This window comes from Pholcus phalangioides, unplaced genomic scaffold, assembly GCF_987345545.1.
Source record: "Pholcus phalangioides strain wild (caught in Gottingen) unplaced genomic scaffold, Ppha-v1.0 ptg000004l_1, whole genome shotgun sequence".
NCBI lineage: Eukaryota > Metazoa > Arthropoda > Arachnida > Araneae > Pholcidae > Pholcus > Pholcus phalangioides.
The window spans coordinates 30,974,734-30,991,034 of record NW_028301597.1 but is presented as its reverse complement, the minus strand read 5'-3'; the positions used below and the strand labels follow the sequence as shown (position 1 = coordinate 30,991,034).

General features: G+C 41.2%; 1 protein-coding gene across 4 annotated transcripts in view; it reads right to left on the bottom strand.

Moving 5' to 3' along the window:
• Positions 1-11,773, bottom strand: part of LOC149087086 (disabled homolog 2-interacting protein-like) — a 102,173-nt gene extending 90,400 nt beyond the window's left edge. For 3 of the 4 annotated variants that reach the window (XM_089231317.1, XM_089231324.1, XM_089231325.1), the window contains exons 1-2: positions 11,562-11,763; positions 6,855-7,033 (exon numbers count right to left, since the gene is read on the bottom strand). In XM_089231317.1, coding sequence (XP_089087443.1) covers positions 6,855-7,033; positions 11,562-11,598 — 216 coding nt within the window. In that variant the 5' untranslated portion in view covers positions 11,599-11,763. Of the gene's footprint in view, positions 1-6,854; positions 7,034-11,561 lie in introns of all 4 variants that reach the window. The other variant, XM_089231316.1, reaches the window with a different exon arrangement.
• Positions 11,774-16,301: the final 4,528 nt, after the last annotated feature.

Sequence of the window (16,301 nt, the reverse complement as noted above, 5' to 3'; positions counted from 1 at the left end):
TAAAAAAAATTTATTTCATAAATTCAGAATCTTCATCAATTCTGTAAATTTGCATTTCCTTCAATTCTGTAAATTTGCATTATAATCTAGAAATAAATAGTTCTGGAATTATTTCTATCACAAATTGTGAATTTCTACCATTTCTTGAATTTTCTTTTTAATAAATTCTAAATTTTCATCAATTCTGAGAATTTGAACTTTTTACAGTTTTGAGATTCTAAATGTTCATCAATTCCGAAGGTATTTCTTTCACTTATTCTGTATTTTTGCCAATTCTGAAATTATTTCTCGCATTTATTCTGAATTTTCAGGATTTTCATTTTCCGAACATTTTCGATTCCCCACTCTCACAGAAAAAAAAAAAAAATCGGGGCTAAGGAGGGCCCCCCCGCTATTATTTTCGCATCGGGCACCACTTCTGGTAAGGGTGGCCCTGTGTACACGCGAGAGAAAACAAAAACAGATATTCGGATTTTGCAAGGATAATAAGTCACGCAACTGGTATAAATAAAAAAAACCCGAGTACAATAGCTCTTGTCAATCAAGCCACAATTTTAAAGCAATTATCATCTCAAAGATTGCATTATATAGATAAGATTAATCGGGTCATCCTCCTTAAACAATGCCGGCTATGGATAATAATAATGATGATAAATATGAAAGAGACCCCCCCCCCTTTCCTTTAAAACACGTGGGAGGAAATTTTTATGTTTTTTTTAAGATCAAGGGCTCTTTGGTTGTTTTTTTTTTGTTTGCTCTCAAGTTCCCGACCATCTTTAACAGGAGGGACGTACGTAGGCGAGTATGCTACAGACTGTAATAAGAAACATGGTGGGAGAAAAAAAGAACATGGAGACAAAAGACGCGACATTCAAAAGACAAGAGAGAGTTCACCGAACTCCTCCATAAAGAAAAGACTGTTTATTTAGAGTTAAGAACAAATAAAATAGGAGGATATTCATCTCTATAAAGAAGTCCTTTTTTAGCTATTTTATGGTGGACTTATGAGTCGCCAAGATAATCCACTCACGAAATGTGGTAGATTGTTTCAATAAACATACTTTTTACATGCTGCTTGATACGCTAATTTTTACCAACTCTAACGGACTCGAACAATTAGTTCCTAAATTGAAAAGACGTTAGAAATGGCATATTGCCAGAAGCGGGTTTAGGGGGGGGGGGCATTATCCCATGGCGGCAAAACTGAGGAACGGATGGTCAAGAATATTTGTAGAATGGAGAAGGGCGGAAAAATTGAAAAAGTCCACAGGTGGTAAAACAATAAATCCGCCCCTGCCTTAAGAGCTATAGGGACTAGGTCGGTGAGTGACCAGAAGAGTGGATCTAAAGTGTTTGCACGCATGTAAGTGACCGAAACAGTGTCAAGCACGTGAGCGACCAAAAGAGTAATTCAAAGAGCAAGGAACCAGGCCCACGAGGTGATGACTTAAAGTGCTTGCAAGTATATGAGACACGAAAACAGTGTGTAAGCATGTGAGTGAAGAAAAAAAGAGACCCGGAGAGTGAAGTAGCAGGTCAGTGAGACCAAAACAGTGAGGAAGCAAGTCAGTGACACTAAAAGAGTGTGATAGCATGGGAGTGACCAAATGAGTGACTTTATGACAGAAGCGTAATTACAAGGGCGGGAGCAAAGTGGGTAATAGCTCGGGCTGGCAAATTTGAGTAATGAGTGCTCAAAAAAATTAGACTGGTGCAGCAAATTTCGTGTAGGTGGCAAAACCACAAATCCGCCTCTGCATATTGTTCGGGACCAGATGGCCAGTTCCCAAAAACGTGTTGGTTCTAAAAGTCAAGCAGTGACCGTACAAAATAATCATTTGAAAACTTTGAAGGGACGATCAAATGAGGAACCCGTTCGATTTATGGATTATGGGCTGCTCAAAATTCCCATCTGATGGTGCGGCGGAATTAAAACAATTTAATCCGTAAAGAAGCTTGAAACCTTTGATCTCTCCCTCTTTCTCTCTTATTCAACTTCTCGAGCAGAGTTCCCAGAAAAGTTTGATCAATCGACTCCCGTGTTTTTTTTCCTCTTCACTTTTATCAAAAAACAATCCTTAACTTTTAAGGAGATGGTGGATACCGTCCCCGTCCGATTGTGCTTCGGTTAGTTCACTTAGGGCCAGAACTGTGGGGGGGGGGGGGGAGAGCAAAGGAGGCAACTGCCCCGAGAAGCAAATTTCAGGAAGGACAAAAATACCATCATGAAATCCTTGAATTTCACAGTAGTGCGAGCGGCAAAATCATGTTCGCCTCTTCTTCCCCCGAAATCCTAATTACTGCTCCGCCTATTTCAGTAGGCTTACAATCACACGTTGAGCAAGCTTAATAAAGAATATGTGACTCTGTATGCTCTACCTGTGGTGTGATTTTCCCAAATGACTTCCAAAACCGAACCCAGGGCCAGGGACAATTCTCATCATTTTTTGGTCTTTTACGCAATAAATCAACTGTATAGAAGGGCCCGTGAAAAACCCCAGCCTAGGGGCCCTGCTCCAGGATATGGGGCCATGCCAGTCCCGATGTGTCATTGGAGAGTGATATCTGCCGTAGAAGTTCGGTCGGAATTTAATTATTTTATTCCCTATGAATATTTCATAAAGATCATGCAAATAATTACGTAGAGAAAATGTAAATGATTCCATGGAGATAATGCAAATAATTAAGTAGAGGTAATGCAAATTATCACACTGATATATAATGTAAAGTACTCGTATTCATTGAGGTAGAGCGAATGATTACACAGAGAGCAGGAGCCTTCAACCTTTCAGACACGGCGGGCTAAATTGAAACTTCCCACGAAGCCCGTGGGCGATTAGCTGATGCAATTTAGTGACGCCTTAATTGACCTCCCCCGAGTTAAACAGGGAGGGACAAAAATAATTATCCCTTCTTTTCATTTAGTTTGAAATTATTATTTTTCACTAATTGTGAAAAAGGTTTGATTAATTCACTGATTAAATTAATTAACCCCGAAATTAATTTTGAACTGTAATCACTTTAAATTATTCTTTGATCATTCATTTCGGTAATTCTGAAAAGTTATTTTCCTTCTCGATATTATCTTGAAATCATTATACGTGTATGCCTCTAGGGGCGGGACACAAGACATTTGTGAATATCTTGAAATAATTTCTTGCAATTATTGTGCAATTACTCTTTTATTGATTGTGAAATCATTTTTATTATACAAGTCATTTTTTTACTAATTCTAAAATTATTTGTTTCGCAAAAATTCACAAAATTCAAAAAATTACTTCTTTTAGTAATTCTAAATTTTTCCAAGTCCCCCCTGTAAATACGCCACTGTATATCATGAATTCGCACCCAGCGTTGCTTGCCAAAGGAAATTGGTATACAATAGCATCACCCTATATGCACTGTAAAAATTCTATCATTCCATCCATCTTAATAAATCCGCTCGAACAGAGTTGATTTGATTGACCTTTAGACATGAAATATTATCATCATATTTCACGTTAACGATATGAAAATTGCAGATCCGACAAATGTGATCATTCTTAAGCATAACGTCGGTTTCTAGCAAATGAAAATGATAAGATAACGGCGATAAAAACTGCAACGCTCCTAATGTTACAAACATGACGTCAACTAATTAAACTGATTGTTTCAGACAAGCATGAATTAATCAATGATTTTATGAGCTGTCGACTGATTCCACGGGTGACTCTTGAGAGCAGTTGAATGATTACTCCATCATTGCAAAGGAAAAGAAGACAGATGTTTCCACATCCAATCTTGTTGCCAGTTCCAAGAGTCCTTTATCTCAAATGGAAAAGCTTTTGAAGATTATTGGGGCAGTTAATTTCTCGCGTGTGTGTGTGGAAATTAAAGAGAGAGCTTTTATCTCTACTTAGAGAGATGAAAGAGGCTACGACAAAAAAAAAAGAGAGATAAAATAACAAAATCTCATTTATAATTTTCCTTTTCTTCTAACAACAGTGCCTCGGAAACAAAAACAATGACACGTTGGTTCTAGGATGAGGCAATAACGTTTACACAGCAAATAGATCAAGATAATAAAGAGAGAGAGAGAGGTTCTTGTGCCAAGATAATAATATAAATGTAGAGATATTCGTATTTAAATTCTTTATTTTAATGAGGAATGAATATTCTCATAAAAAAAAAAAAGTCTTGTTTTCAAGAAAGCAAATCGAAAGAGAAATTCCTGCTTTGTAACGGCGTCTGATTGGATAACTTCGCCGTACAACACTCTTTTAATGCGTACTACTACTACTTCACCAAACACCAACTCTGGCCAAATCGCTATATTGCAATTTACTGCCATTAGTGAGATAGGTTGGAAGTGAAGGCGCTGTCTATCGGCGGTCGCCTCGAGTTCATTTAATGCGTACTAGGGCTGATTATAATGGAATGTACAGCAGGCGTTCTCATGTTCCAGACTCTGCCACGAAGATGGGCTGGAACAGGGAAGAGATCTAGGCAACGGGATAGGTCCGGTGGCAAAGCTCTCTGGCGTTCATTCATTCAGAAGGCGTTCTCAACCTGTGTGTTGCGACCCAGTTCCTAAGATGGGTCGTACGGATCCACTTTAGATCCGGTTATGAATTCATTTGTTGCACCCCTGGTTTCAGGGGCGGGTTGACGATTTCGGCTGCCTATGCTGGGACTTAGAGATATTTCTGGGGGATTTCTTGAACAATGATTTCATATACAGTTATTGGGAGGGAGGGAGGGGGGGGGGTCGGAACCCCGAAAAGGCACGATATCATTGCAGAAAGCACTGGAATACTGAAAATTATCTGGGCCTATTTGCGCCAATAGGCAACCGTTGAAACTGCTAAATTAAAGCCGAATTGCTGAAAACAATCACCAATGGGCGGGAAATAAAGAATTACTACAAATGGCAGTGAATTAAAATGCATTTTAGAAAGAAAAGATTGACCATGACGAACATGTGAAATGAATATTTACAATCATAATTATTATAATGTAATTTGGAAATTATGCGAATATTGTCTTCATCAATTTAGTTCTTTGACTGCTGACCTAGTGCACACTCTTTCATACTTTCCATCCAAGTTCTATTAGGGCCATCATTGTTCGCACTAATCCTGAAGATAGCAGGCCCCCCCCCCTCTCCTTCCCAGCAGCGCAGCTGACAAATTATATTATTGTATTCAGTAAAAAGGGGATATAGGAATACAAAAGAAGGGTTGATCCATTCAGCAAGTTCTGGTCCTACAATAGAAGTGAACAGAATAGGGAATTTAAGGGAGGGGATTGTCACTTTTTGAATAGGATTTCTTAGAAATCCGAGGGTTCAAAACCTGCTGGGATTCTCAGAGAGAAATAAGGAACAGAATTTCTTATCTGAATAATGGAAAGTTAGTTCATTTATGTGTGAGAGAGTTAAAAGAAATTTCAAAGAAAATTTAGACCAAGGGTGCGCAACCTTTTGGAGAGTGAGGGTCATTTCATTGGTTTGAAAACATGTCGCAGGCAACTTGAGTGATCTGTAAATGTACCGCGGGTAACTTAAGTCAGAGCCGTAACTGGGGGGGGGGGGGAGACAACTGCCGTGGGCGGCATTTTAGGTGGGAACAAAGAACACCGTCATAGAATTATCGAATTTTTAAGTTGGGGGCGGAAAAATAATGTTTGCCCCCCCCCTCCCCGAGCGGCCGATTCATGTTTGCCCCGGGCGGCGAAAATCCTAGTTACGGTCCTGCTTAAGTGATATATTTTGTCTTTTGTAAATGTGACGAGAGCTTTTTAATTGATCTGTAAATTCGTCGCAGACCACTTAATTGAAGTTAGAATGAGTCGCGGGCCACTTTGGCGATCTGAAATTATGCCGAGGGTCAGTTAAGTGATCTGGAAATTTACGGAGGGATTCTCAAGTTATCTGTAAATGTACCGCGGCAATTAAGTGACACTTAAGTAATGTGTAAAAATTCGATTTGATCATTTGATCGTTTTTGTCGCACCACGGTCATTTTCTGCACACGAGGGCTAATTAGACCGGGGCGTACAATTTATTGCCGATTTCGAACGGCAGGCGTGTTTTTTTATGCTCACCGAGAGGTTGGTGCGCTAACCCTTAGATGGAGGACTCCCTGCGGAAGCAATTTTTCTGTGGTCATGTCGCCGTTTTTGTTGTACCCGTGTCAGGAAAGTTTTCTGACAAGAACGGTGTAAAAATTCGTTGCAAGCTTTCTTTTTTTTTCCTTTCAAACCGAGTACAACCTGTAGTACCGAGCGTGACCACTACCTAACAGTCTGAGTGTGCGTATAGTGTTGTGTGTGAATTTCTGCAGTGGACTGAATATTTGCACCGTTACAGCCTGTTGCTCTTTGTGGTGAGACTTTTTAACGGGGAGATCGGCTCGCATTCACACCTCGAAGTTGGGAATCACAGAAGACCAAGTCCAGCCGACCACCACTGTGGCGACGGTGGGGTTCGAACAGCGATGCGAATCCATCTCTCTGACCACCACAGCGACGAAATGTGAACTAGCATCCCTACCAGAAAACGCGTTCTGCTTAAGTGATATATAAATTCAGCAGGTTAGTTCAATTTCACAAAATTAGGTTTGAGGCCACGGGATATATCAAATGACTCTGAGGGCCATATTTATCCCACGGACCATGGGTTGAAAAATGAGCATGTATAATTTAGATTATATTAATTGCTGTTTAGAAATTAGCTTTTAATGAGCGATAAGCGATGAATTACCATCGCTAATGTTGTCCAGTAAAACAAAAACAAAATGGTGTGGTGGACGGATTCTTCAACATAATTATTCAAGATAGGTTTCTCAGAAAACTCGGAAGAATGGTCAACGTACCCGAGATCCCTTTCTTTCGGACTGGGAATGAGTCAAGGTCCTTTCAGATAACTGCAGGCTGCAATAACACGACTGCCAGGCCGATTGCGTGGCCGCGGCGTTGTTCCTCTTCCGGCCTAGCCTCCGGCTCTGCTTCTGAGTGGCCAGAGACGACTGCATCAGGTCGTGGCTTGCTTTGTCTAAACATGAAAACCAAATTCAAAGACTTATAATCAAAGGATTAAGCTGTGGAAATAAAATTATAGATCGACCAAGCACACCAAGTATCCGTCATATAATATACAGTAGCGAAAAAAATAAATAAATTACATGTTTACTCGCATCCTTTTCCGTGCACGCATAGACCAGTGCATTATTCCCATGCTAGCATTTTTCAACAGCTGAAAACCATCATATTTCCATAAGTCTTCTCGAAAATACGAACATAAATCTTACAAATTATGAAAATTTCCTTCCAGTAATGCTGGATGATTTTTCTTCCAGGAAAACATATTAGGCAATATACTACGCAATATAAAGGGTGATTCCATGATTCCTCTTACCGCATTTTACTGACGAACCGTTGATCCTAGAGTCACAATTAGAAAAGTATCCAAATAACGTGTAGAACTGGGATACGAAGTTCATGTTACAAGGGGTTGTATAGTTATTGAAATATAAACCATTTAATACGGACATCCTCTCCTCAAAAAAAACCCAGTTACAAAGTTTTGTCCTATCTCTCTGAGACAGAGCAACAAGTTTCTAATTGAGTTTTTGAGGACAGGGTGTTTGTATAAAAAAGTTTTTTTTTTTTTAATTCCAATAGCTGTACAACTCCTTACAACATGAATGATGTATCTGAGGTCTACACGTTATTTGGATATTTTTTCTAATTGGAAGAAGGCCTCCAAGATAATCGGTTCACAAGTAAAATGCGGCAAAGGAGAATTATGGAATCTCCTTGTACTGAATGGACATTGCCATATGGCGATAGAAACCGGAGTTAGTGTGCTGTAAAGTAGTAGACAAATTTTTTTGGAGCCAAGAGAGTGATTTTAATCTCTTAGAAAAACAGTCCTAAATAATGTTTCTACTTTTCCGGGATTTTCTATCCTATTTTAAAAGACACTGCCATGAAATCAGAAAATTTTGAGTCGTTCATGGACTCGAATTTAGCAGTCACAAACAGAAAAGTTTAGGGGCCACAACCACTTTCAGTCAACATGGGTGACCTGGGGCCCTGAGATTTTTCAAGCTCTGGCCAAAACAGCTGTTTTTATTAAAACATCCAGTCTCAGTTGATACATTTCATAACGATTTTTCTTCTGTTCTGTCCTTGGATATTTATGTCAATGTTTCTGTTCGCCAGAGAGCAGCAGCAGCCTTATGCGAATAAATGTATTTTTCCAGCGGTGCTAATTCAACTTGTCATTTATTTATTCGGCTGTAAATGGCGCAAGAACACCTGCTGGTTATCGTGCCGAGCTAATGACCCGGATTATTACCTTTACACACCTGCTCATTTAGGCAATTAAGTCACACACCGATTCTACATCTCAGTCCGGAGACACCAAACTTTCTATTAAGTTCTCCGTGTAGTTGTGAGGGCTCGATCGGAAAATAATGATTTAATTGATACAATACGAATTTCTCTATTTTATAAAAGAGTGTTAATTTATCTGAAGTCCCCTCACAGACGTTTGAACTCGCGATAACCCTTGAGGTTATTGGAAAAGATAACGTGAATCTTGAAATAAAGAGAATACACGGGAAAAAGGCGTATCGGTGATGTTTATGGAGATAAGTATCTGGAGAAACATCCAAAGATGGGAAATGGAGGAACTGGTTTTCCTGTTGTCCGTGAGCTATTGGTTGATAAAAAGACAAAGCGATGGATTAAGAAAATCTTGAAATAATACCCAACAACGATGATTGACAAGTATCAGGACAGAAATCTTGATTGTTTTTTTGTTTTTTTTTCTTTTTAAATTCGGAGCACAGGTCTATGCCTTTAGAGAAGAAATTATTCCTCCTATAAGGTTTATGCCGGGTATTTTCAACCTGTTGGTGGCTGCACCGTGGTGCTACAATGCCGTCTGAACGAGTTCCGGGGCGGAAATTTCTTCAGGACCTTTTCGAGCTCCTATTTTATAAATGTTGCAGAAGAGAGCAGTCGTCATCCCAGAAGGCTTTCATAACTATGGAATGTATAGATATATTGAAAAAAACGCCACCTTTAGAAATATATACACAGACTATGGAAATTCCGAATTAATGAAAGAAATAGCTTGAGAATAAATCAGTGATGGACAAATTCCAAGCGCCAGGTCACCATGGCGACTGAAAAATTGGCTTTGGCACCTAAAATTTTCTATGTGTGATTATAAATTTTTTAAAGTCTGAAAACATGAAATTTTTGTCAGCATGAAAAAAGGAATCAGCGAGTCCCTGAAAACTAGAGAAAAAATGCTTGGCTTCCTAAAGAATTCGGTTGGCGTCGAAGTTTATTTTCGATTTGTCAAGCCCTGGAATAAATGAAAGAAATTCGGGAAAGCCTGTCTTTTATGGACACCGATGGGGGAAAAAAAAATTGTCCGTAAAAGAGGGGTGACCGTTAATCAGGAGTTTGAAATGCATACGTTTATTATACAAGAGGAAATTATTATTTGCACGTAAGAGATCACCGCATTTGGGGGGGGGGGGTGTCCGTTAAGAGGGGTTTTACTGTGATTGGTAATAAATGAATAATTAGTTAATCCTGTAAGTTCCAAATCACTGAAGATCTTTAATAATGCTAGAGTCTCTGTTATACTGGCTGTATGAAGCACTAACACATAGTTTCCCAAACTTTTTGTTCCACATTGCCCCCAACTCAAGGAAACCGTAACCCTCGTCGAGCAAACCCATAGGATCCTATGTTATACTCGTAGCTTCTATCGCTCCCCTGGACCATTCCATCACCCACCAGGGGGCGATATCGCCCACTTTGGGAAACACTGCAATAACGTGTTCCCGATCGCATATGGAAATAAAGCAGGGTCCCTTCAAATTATTGAGAGAAATGAAGACTTTCCTTAATTACGCATTTCCATAAACTCTGAAAAAATTTCATTCACTAATTCTAAAACCTTTTTTTTTGTCTGTAATTCTGAAATAATTACTTTCCATTAAACACTAATTTCATAAATTATTTCTTTTATAAAATACTGATTTTGGTTTAGTCAAGTTTCATTGGTTCTGAAATTCATTAATTCTAAAACAATTTTTTTTAAAACAAAAGCGCTTGTTTTCATTTATTCTCAATTTTCAATGTATTTATTAATATTTTTGCAACGCTTTTCAATGAATTTTACTTCTCACATGAAATTATCATTTAACCATTTGTTACAACTGCTTTTAATGCATTTTTTTTTTAATATGTCCCAAATCACAATTGAAATCAATCATTGAATCAATCAATTGAAATCAATCACTTCAAAAATCACGATTTTTGAAGTCAAACTGATAATTAGAGCTTCATTGTAGGAGACGCCCTTAAGAGGTGTGCAACAGGTGCGGTCGCACCATTATAGGTGGAGATAGACTTGGAAATCTGGGGGGGCACTGTCATTATTGCTGGGGGCGGGGGCGCACGAGGATGTCAATTCATATATACATTAGATCAGAGTAAATATCAATATATATACCCTGAATATATATTATGGCTATATACCCTGTATATATGAATATGTATCCCTCCCCCCCGTATCTCCTCCCATGACTTTCATCATTTTTAGAATTCCGAATTTTACATCAATTCTGAAAGTATTACTATACTTTCATTTATTCTGAAGTTTGAGAGATTCTTGAATCATTTCTTGCACTTATTCTGAATTTTTATGAATTTAATTTTCTGAATTTTCAATTCCCCTCTCCCACAGAAAGGTGCTAAAACAGCTAAGGTGTCCCAAATTATCAATCATGTGCTGAGATACCGGGAGAGGGCACTGTTGCCCCCATCGTCAAAGGTGAGCCGACTTATCTAACAAATATGCAGGGCCGCAACTACATGGGGGGGGGGGGATGGGGTGTCCGTTAAGAGGGGTTTTACTGTGATTGGTAATAAATTAATAATTAGTTAATACTGTAATTAAGGAAGTTTGTTGATACTGTAATTAAGGAATTTTGTTGAAGGAAAGGTTAAAGAGCCCCCTTCTAGTCCGACCACAGAGTAATAATACTATCTAATTTATATCTTAAGTCTATGAGTCCGACGCCCGGATCACCTGACCCACCTGCACCCCCCCAGTTGCGGCCCTGTGTATGCGTATATATGAACGGCCATCAGCATCATGCCCTCCCCCCCCAGACTTACAAGTCTATCCCCGCCTATGTCATCAAGACACCTCTGAGCAGTGCCGTCTTAACCCAGGGCCCTCAAGAGAAGAGGGGGGTCTCACAAGAATGAGATCTGATTGAAATTTTCGAGAATTCGCCAGTTAGATCGTAAGAAAAATCCCTTGGCCCCGGGGAGGGAGAACCTACGATGCTCTTGACACGGCCCTGCCTCTGTGGCCCCGGCTATTATTTTTCGCATCCAGCCCCGCTTCTGGCAAGAGCGGCCCTGGCGCATTTGCTGCCGATTTTCCGACCATCGAAATGGTGAAACGCGGGGGGAGATGCTCTGGACCCCCCACGCTGATGCCGGAAATATAGGGCACCAAAAAGCATCATGAATTGACTTACCTGCTACTTTGAGCCATCCTTGAATCCTTTGTGACATCAAGACAAGCACGTGTACAACACACAGCTCTACGTACGTACACACAACACGGGAAAATTACGGAGGGTGAAACAACAACAGTTTTGTAAATCCAATGCAAGTTGATGATGACGAGTATACACACACAGACACTCACACACAAGGATCAGCAGCACATGGCCGTCACTCGACGTTTGTTGTTTTGTCATTTTTTTTCCCCCCTCTTCCCAAATTTTCTTATCGCGTTGCATTTGAGCGTGCGTATCACCTTCCGTTGCTGCCAAGACGCAGGGGAGGGTGGACCTCATCTGCCATTGGCTAAAATAGTGAAAGCATGTTCCGGTTTCATCGTGGGGGCCCTCAACAAAATGCATAAAAATACGTGCGTATGTGTTGGATCTTCTCACGCGGATGAAATATTGGAAATTATATTTTACGATTTCATAACACTGAAAAAATATCTTATTCACATAAATAGCGCTGCCTTAACGAGTTTGGGAGGGGGGGACGTGGGGGTCCCCAACAAAATATAAAAATAAGCATTTCGTTCACGGCCGTCTTAAGGTTGTCATGGGTCCCAGGGACTGCTCGAGATTACCCATGGCCCCACATCCTAGAGCAGGGGCCCCTAGGCTGGGATCTTTTGCGGGGGCCCCCCGACCGCACTTTCACGGGCCCCTTTATGATGAATTTATAGCGTTACAAAGTAAAAAAATTGTGAAAATCGTCCCGGGCCCCAGGGCTAGAGCCTTGCCAGACCACCCCCTTGTGGGGTCAATGAGCTTACCTGTTACCCGAGTGCGAAGCCTGAAGTGCCGCCCCCAAGCCCGTGTCCAGAAATTTCGTTCGGGAGTGGGACCAAAGTGATAGAACAATAGATTTGGCCATCTTTTTCTCTTTTTTCTGAAATTTTCTCACATTTCGGGGAAGGGGGAACCAGGCCCCCAGGTTCCTCCCCCCCCCCCCCGTTACGGCCTTGGTCGCCCCTAAAGACGGCCCAGGTGAGAGGTTGGCAGGTGTCCAATTTACACGGACCTCGAAATAAACCTGATTTTTTTTCATTATTGTGTAGCGTGAAAAATATTCATGATCTGTGCCCCCCACATCCTAGAGCATGGGCCCCCCCCCCCAGGCTGAGATATTCCACTGGCCCCAGAGACCAACTTTCACGGGCTTCCTTTACAGTGAATTTATAGCATGAAAAAACAAAAAAATTATGAGAATCGTTCGGGGTTCCTAGCCCCCTAACCTTGTGGGGGGGGGGGCATGTTGTGAACGTACGTCCCGCTTTCTTTTATACAGAATTATTTTATCGTTCTGAATAATGCTAGATAAGTTAATCCTCCAAACACAACAATTGGTGAGCCATCATCATCACTTGCACTTATCCTTTAGAAATGATGTATAACGAGGTAATTTTTAGTAAGAAATTTATCTCGAAGATGTTTCTGGTGCTCCAGGGGCCGGAAAAGTGAAAACCTGAATTTTTCCTTTTTCCTTCATTTGACAAATTTTGGAAAAAATGCTACATGAGAGAGAACCAAAATACATATTTGTCCCTTGTGGTGAGTATAGAGGCTGCTGCCCTTGGTCCACGTGACCCATTGCGGCCGCAGGGGCACCGCTTAAGAGGTGTGCCAAGTCCGAGGGGGTGGAAAATAAGTTTCATTAATTGAAAAAAATCAAAGAAAATTATTTCTGTCCGCTTTGGAGGGGCCCCAAATTTGAGATGAAAGGGCAAAGAAAAAAAATTGAAAAGAATAAGTTTTGTTTTGTTAGGATTTTGATAAATTGTGAGGGAGGGGGATGACAGGGCTCTAGCTTGGAGGCTCAGGACACTCAAGGGAGCTTCCATGAAAAATCTGGCTTGAGGGCCACGAAATATTCCAGATGGGGGCCCCGACGCAGGATGTGGGTCCCTGGGGAAGGGATAGACAGAAGTTAAAAAAAAAATAAGTCCCGCACTGGTAGCGATTCTGCCTCGAGCCGCCCCTGATAGATTGCATTCTTGTTTCTGGGACCACGATCCCAGGCCCTGTCTATTATCTGCTATCACTATATCTCGTTGAATGATGGCTCAACAAAAGCGTGATGTCATGTGAATTTTTACTGTGTGAAATTTTTAAATTTTTGGAGTTTAACTAAAGTCTCTATTGTGTCGCCCCTTACAATGTGCCTCCTGGGTTCTCCGCATCCCATGCATCCTCGCTTAAGCCGCCCTTGATGGGTCCCCGTTCTAAGTGAGTGATTTTTCTGAGGCCCTACTTGGTAAATTTACATGCTTACTCTACAAAATTTCAACCAGATATAATTTTTGTATGAGGTTCCCCCATTTTCTCTTGTGGCACCCGAGGCCGGAGTTGGGGGTGCCCATGCGTTAAGACGGCTCTGCTTTCGGCTCTGCTGTGGGGGATCGAATGATTCGCAAGGATAAATTGTACAGGGTGGGCAAAAAGTCCGCAGAAATTTCAAAAATTGGTAAAAACCGGAAAAATAACCGAAATTAACCAAACGGTTACAGGGTTAGCATCGCTGGATCATGGGAATTTTTTTAAGACAGGATGAAAGTAACAGAAAATCAGCCGATAGGTGGCGCTGATGAACGCAAGTCAAAGAACATAACCACGTGATTGTATAACACATTGCGGGTTAGTCACAAATCCAGCAACAGCAGAGTGGGAAAAATTCAGAGTGCAGCAGGTCCACATACACGGCTTACAACGGTGAAATGATTGTGGATTAGGAACGCAAGTTCTTATAACCGTTCTCATTTTCACCGAAGTCACTCGTACCAGTGCCACCTAGCGGCTGTTTTTGAGTCTTTTTTCCTGTCAAAAAAATTCCCGTGACCTAGCGGTGATAACCCCTACAAACCATTTTTTATTTCGGTTATTTTTTCCGGTTTCTATTCATTTTTAAAAATTCTATGGACTTTTGGCCCACCCTGTATTTTGTGATGGCATAATCGTTGAAAGAAATATTTTAATCACATAAATAGTATCTTAAGGGCACGGGCGTCGGAAATGTTTCGAACCTGTGGGTGCTCGTCTTGAGCGTTATATTGGAAATTAAGATTTCTCAATCAATTCTGGGGGTGCTCAGACCCGTGCCACAAATTACCGTGGGTGCTCCAGCACCCACAGCACCCCCGGCTCCGACGCCACTGCTTAAGGGCCATTCAAGTATTACGTCAGCATCGATGGGGGTTTCCGATTTGCTCACTTTTGGTGACGGGGAGCCATGTTCTGGTTTGGTGGTGGTGGTGACTTTTGATGACGGGGGGGGGAGGAGGGGGGTTTGGATAATGCTTACGTCATCAACCAACCTTTATGAAAATATGAAATATTCTTAATGGCATCTTACTCGGTGTGCCAAAAACGGGAAAACTTTTCGATAGTCTGTGGGCACTTGAGGAATGTTACATTCCTTCCCATTGATAACTGCCCTACACAGAGCCACTTTAGTGATCCCTAAATGCTTCGCGGATCCAAGTGATTTGAAAATGTGTCCGGGCTGCTTAAGAGCTGTGGAACTGTGCCACGCATGACTCAAGTGATCCGTAATTATGTGTCGCGGATCACTTAAATAATCTGAGAATGCACCGCGGGTAACTTGACTGATGTAGAACCGCACTGGGGGCCACTTGAGTGCTCTAAGACTAAGTCACATGTCACTCAAGGGACCTATAAATGTGTGACGGATCGCTTAAGTGTTCTGGGACTGTGTCCCGGGTGTTTAAGTGATCTGAAAATGTGCCACGGGCCGCTTAAATGCTCTGGAATTATACCACGGGACACAAGCGACCAGTAAATGTGCCGCTTAGTTCATTTTTACAAAATTAGGTTTATGTGTTCATACCTTCAAATAACATTGAAATTAACAGAAATTGATTGTAATAACATATAAAGGTATTTTCTTCCGAAATTTCAATTAAAAAAATAAATTTTTGATTGTCGGGGACACGAGCCCCCATGACCCCCCCCCCCCCCCGTGTACGTCTCTGATCCCACCAATATGCGTTAGGATTCGGAGGGTCAGAGCTGATGACGAAATTTTGCTGACGGAGGGGGGGGGGGTTAAAAATGGCAAGAAATTTGCTTACGTAATACTTGCACGGCCCCTTAAGAAGTTTAGCAGAATGGGTGTTGGAGGGGACTTTGAACAATTCAAAAATTGAAAGGATGAGAGTCAGCTTTTACGGAATGTACAGGGTGCCTTAAGGGGCGGACTTTGGCAGGTGCAAAGGGTGCGGCCGCAAGGGCGTAGCGAGGGGGGGGGACTTGGGGGTCTGGTCCCCCCCCCCGAAATGTGAGAAAATGACCGAAAAAAGGGAAAAAGATGGCCAAATCCATTGTTCTGTCACTTTGGTCCCCCCCGAACGAAATTTCTGGCTACGCCCCTGTGCGGCCGCACCGGGCCACTAAATTTTAGGGGCCGCAAAACGGGATAAAACTTATTTGATTACATTTTGACTTCAAAAAATGACTTTAATTTACATTTTGATTTTACAGCAATAGTTTAAAATTTTGTCAAAGACTAAAAAAATTCAGACATCTAAAATCTAAAATTCACCCATCGAACGCTCTAGCCTAGGGTTTTGACAGAACCTGTTTTATAGAGGGCTGCGAAGCTGGTTTTTTTGCACCGGGCAGCAAAATACTTAAGACCCATGAATTCGTAAATAGTTTGAAAATTCATAAAAATTGAAGAAATTTTGGTGTATT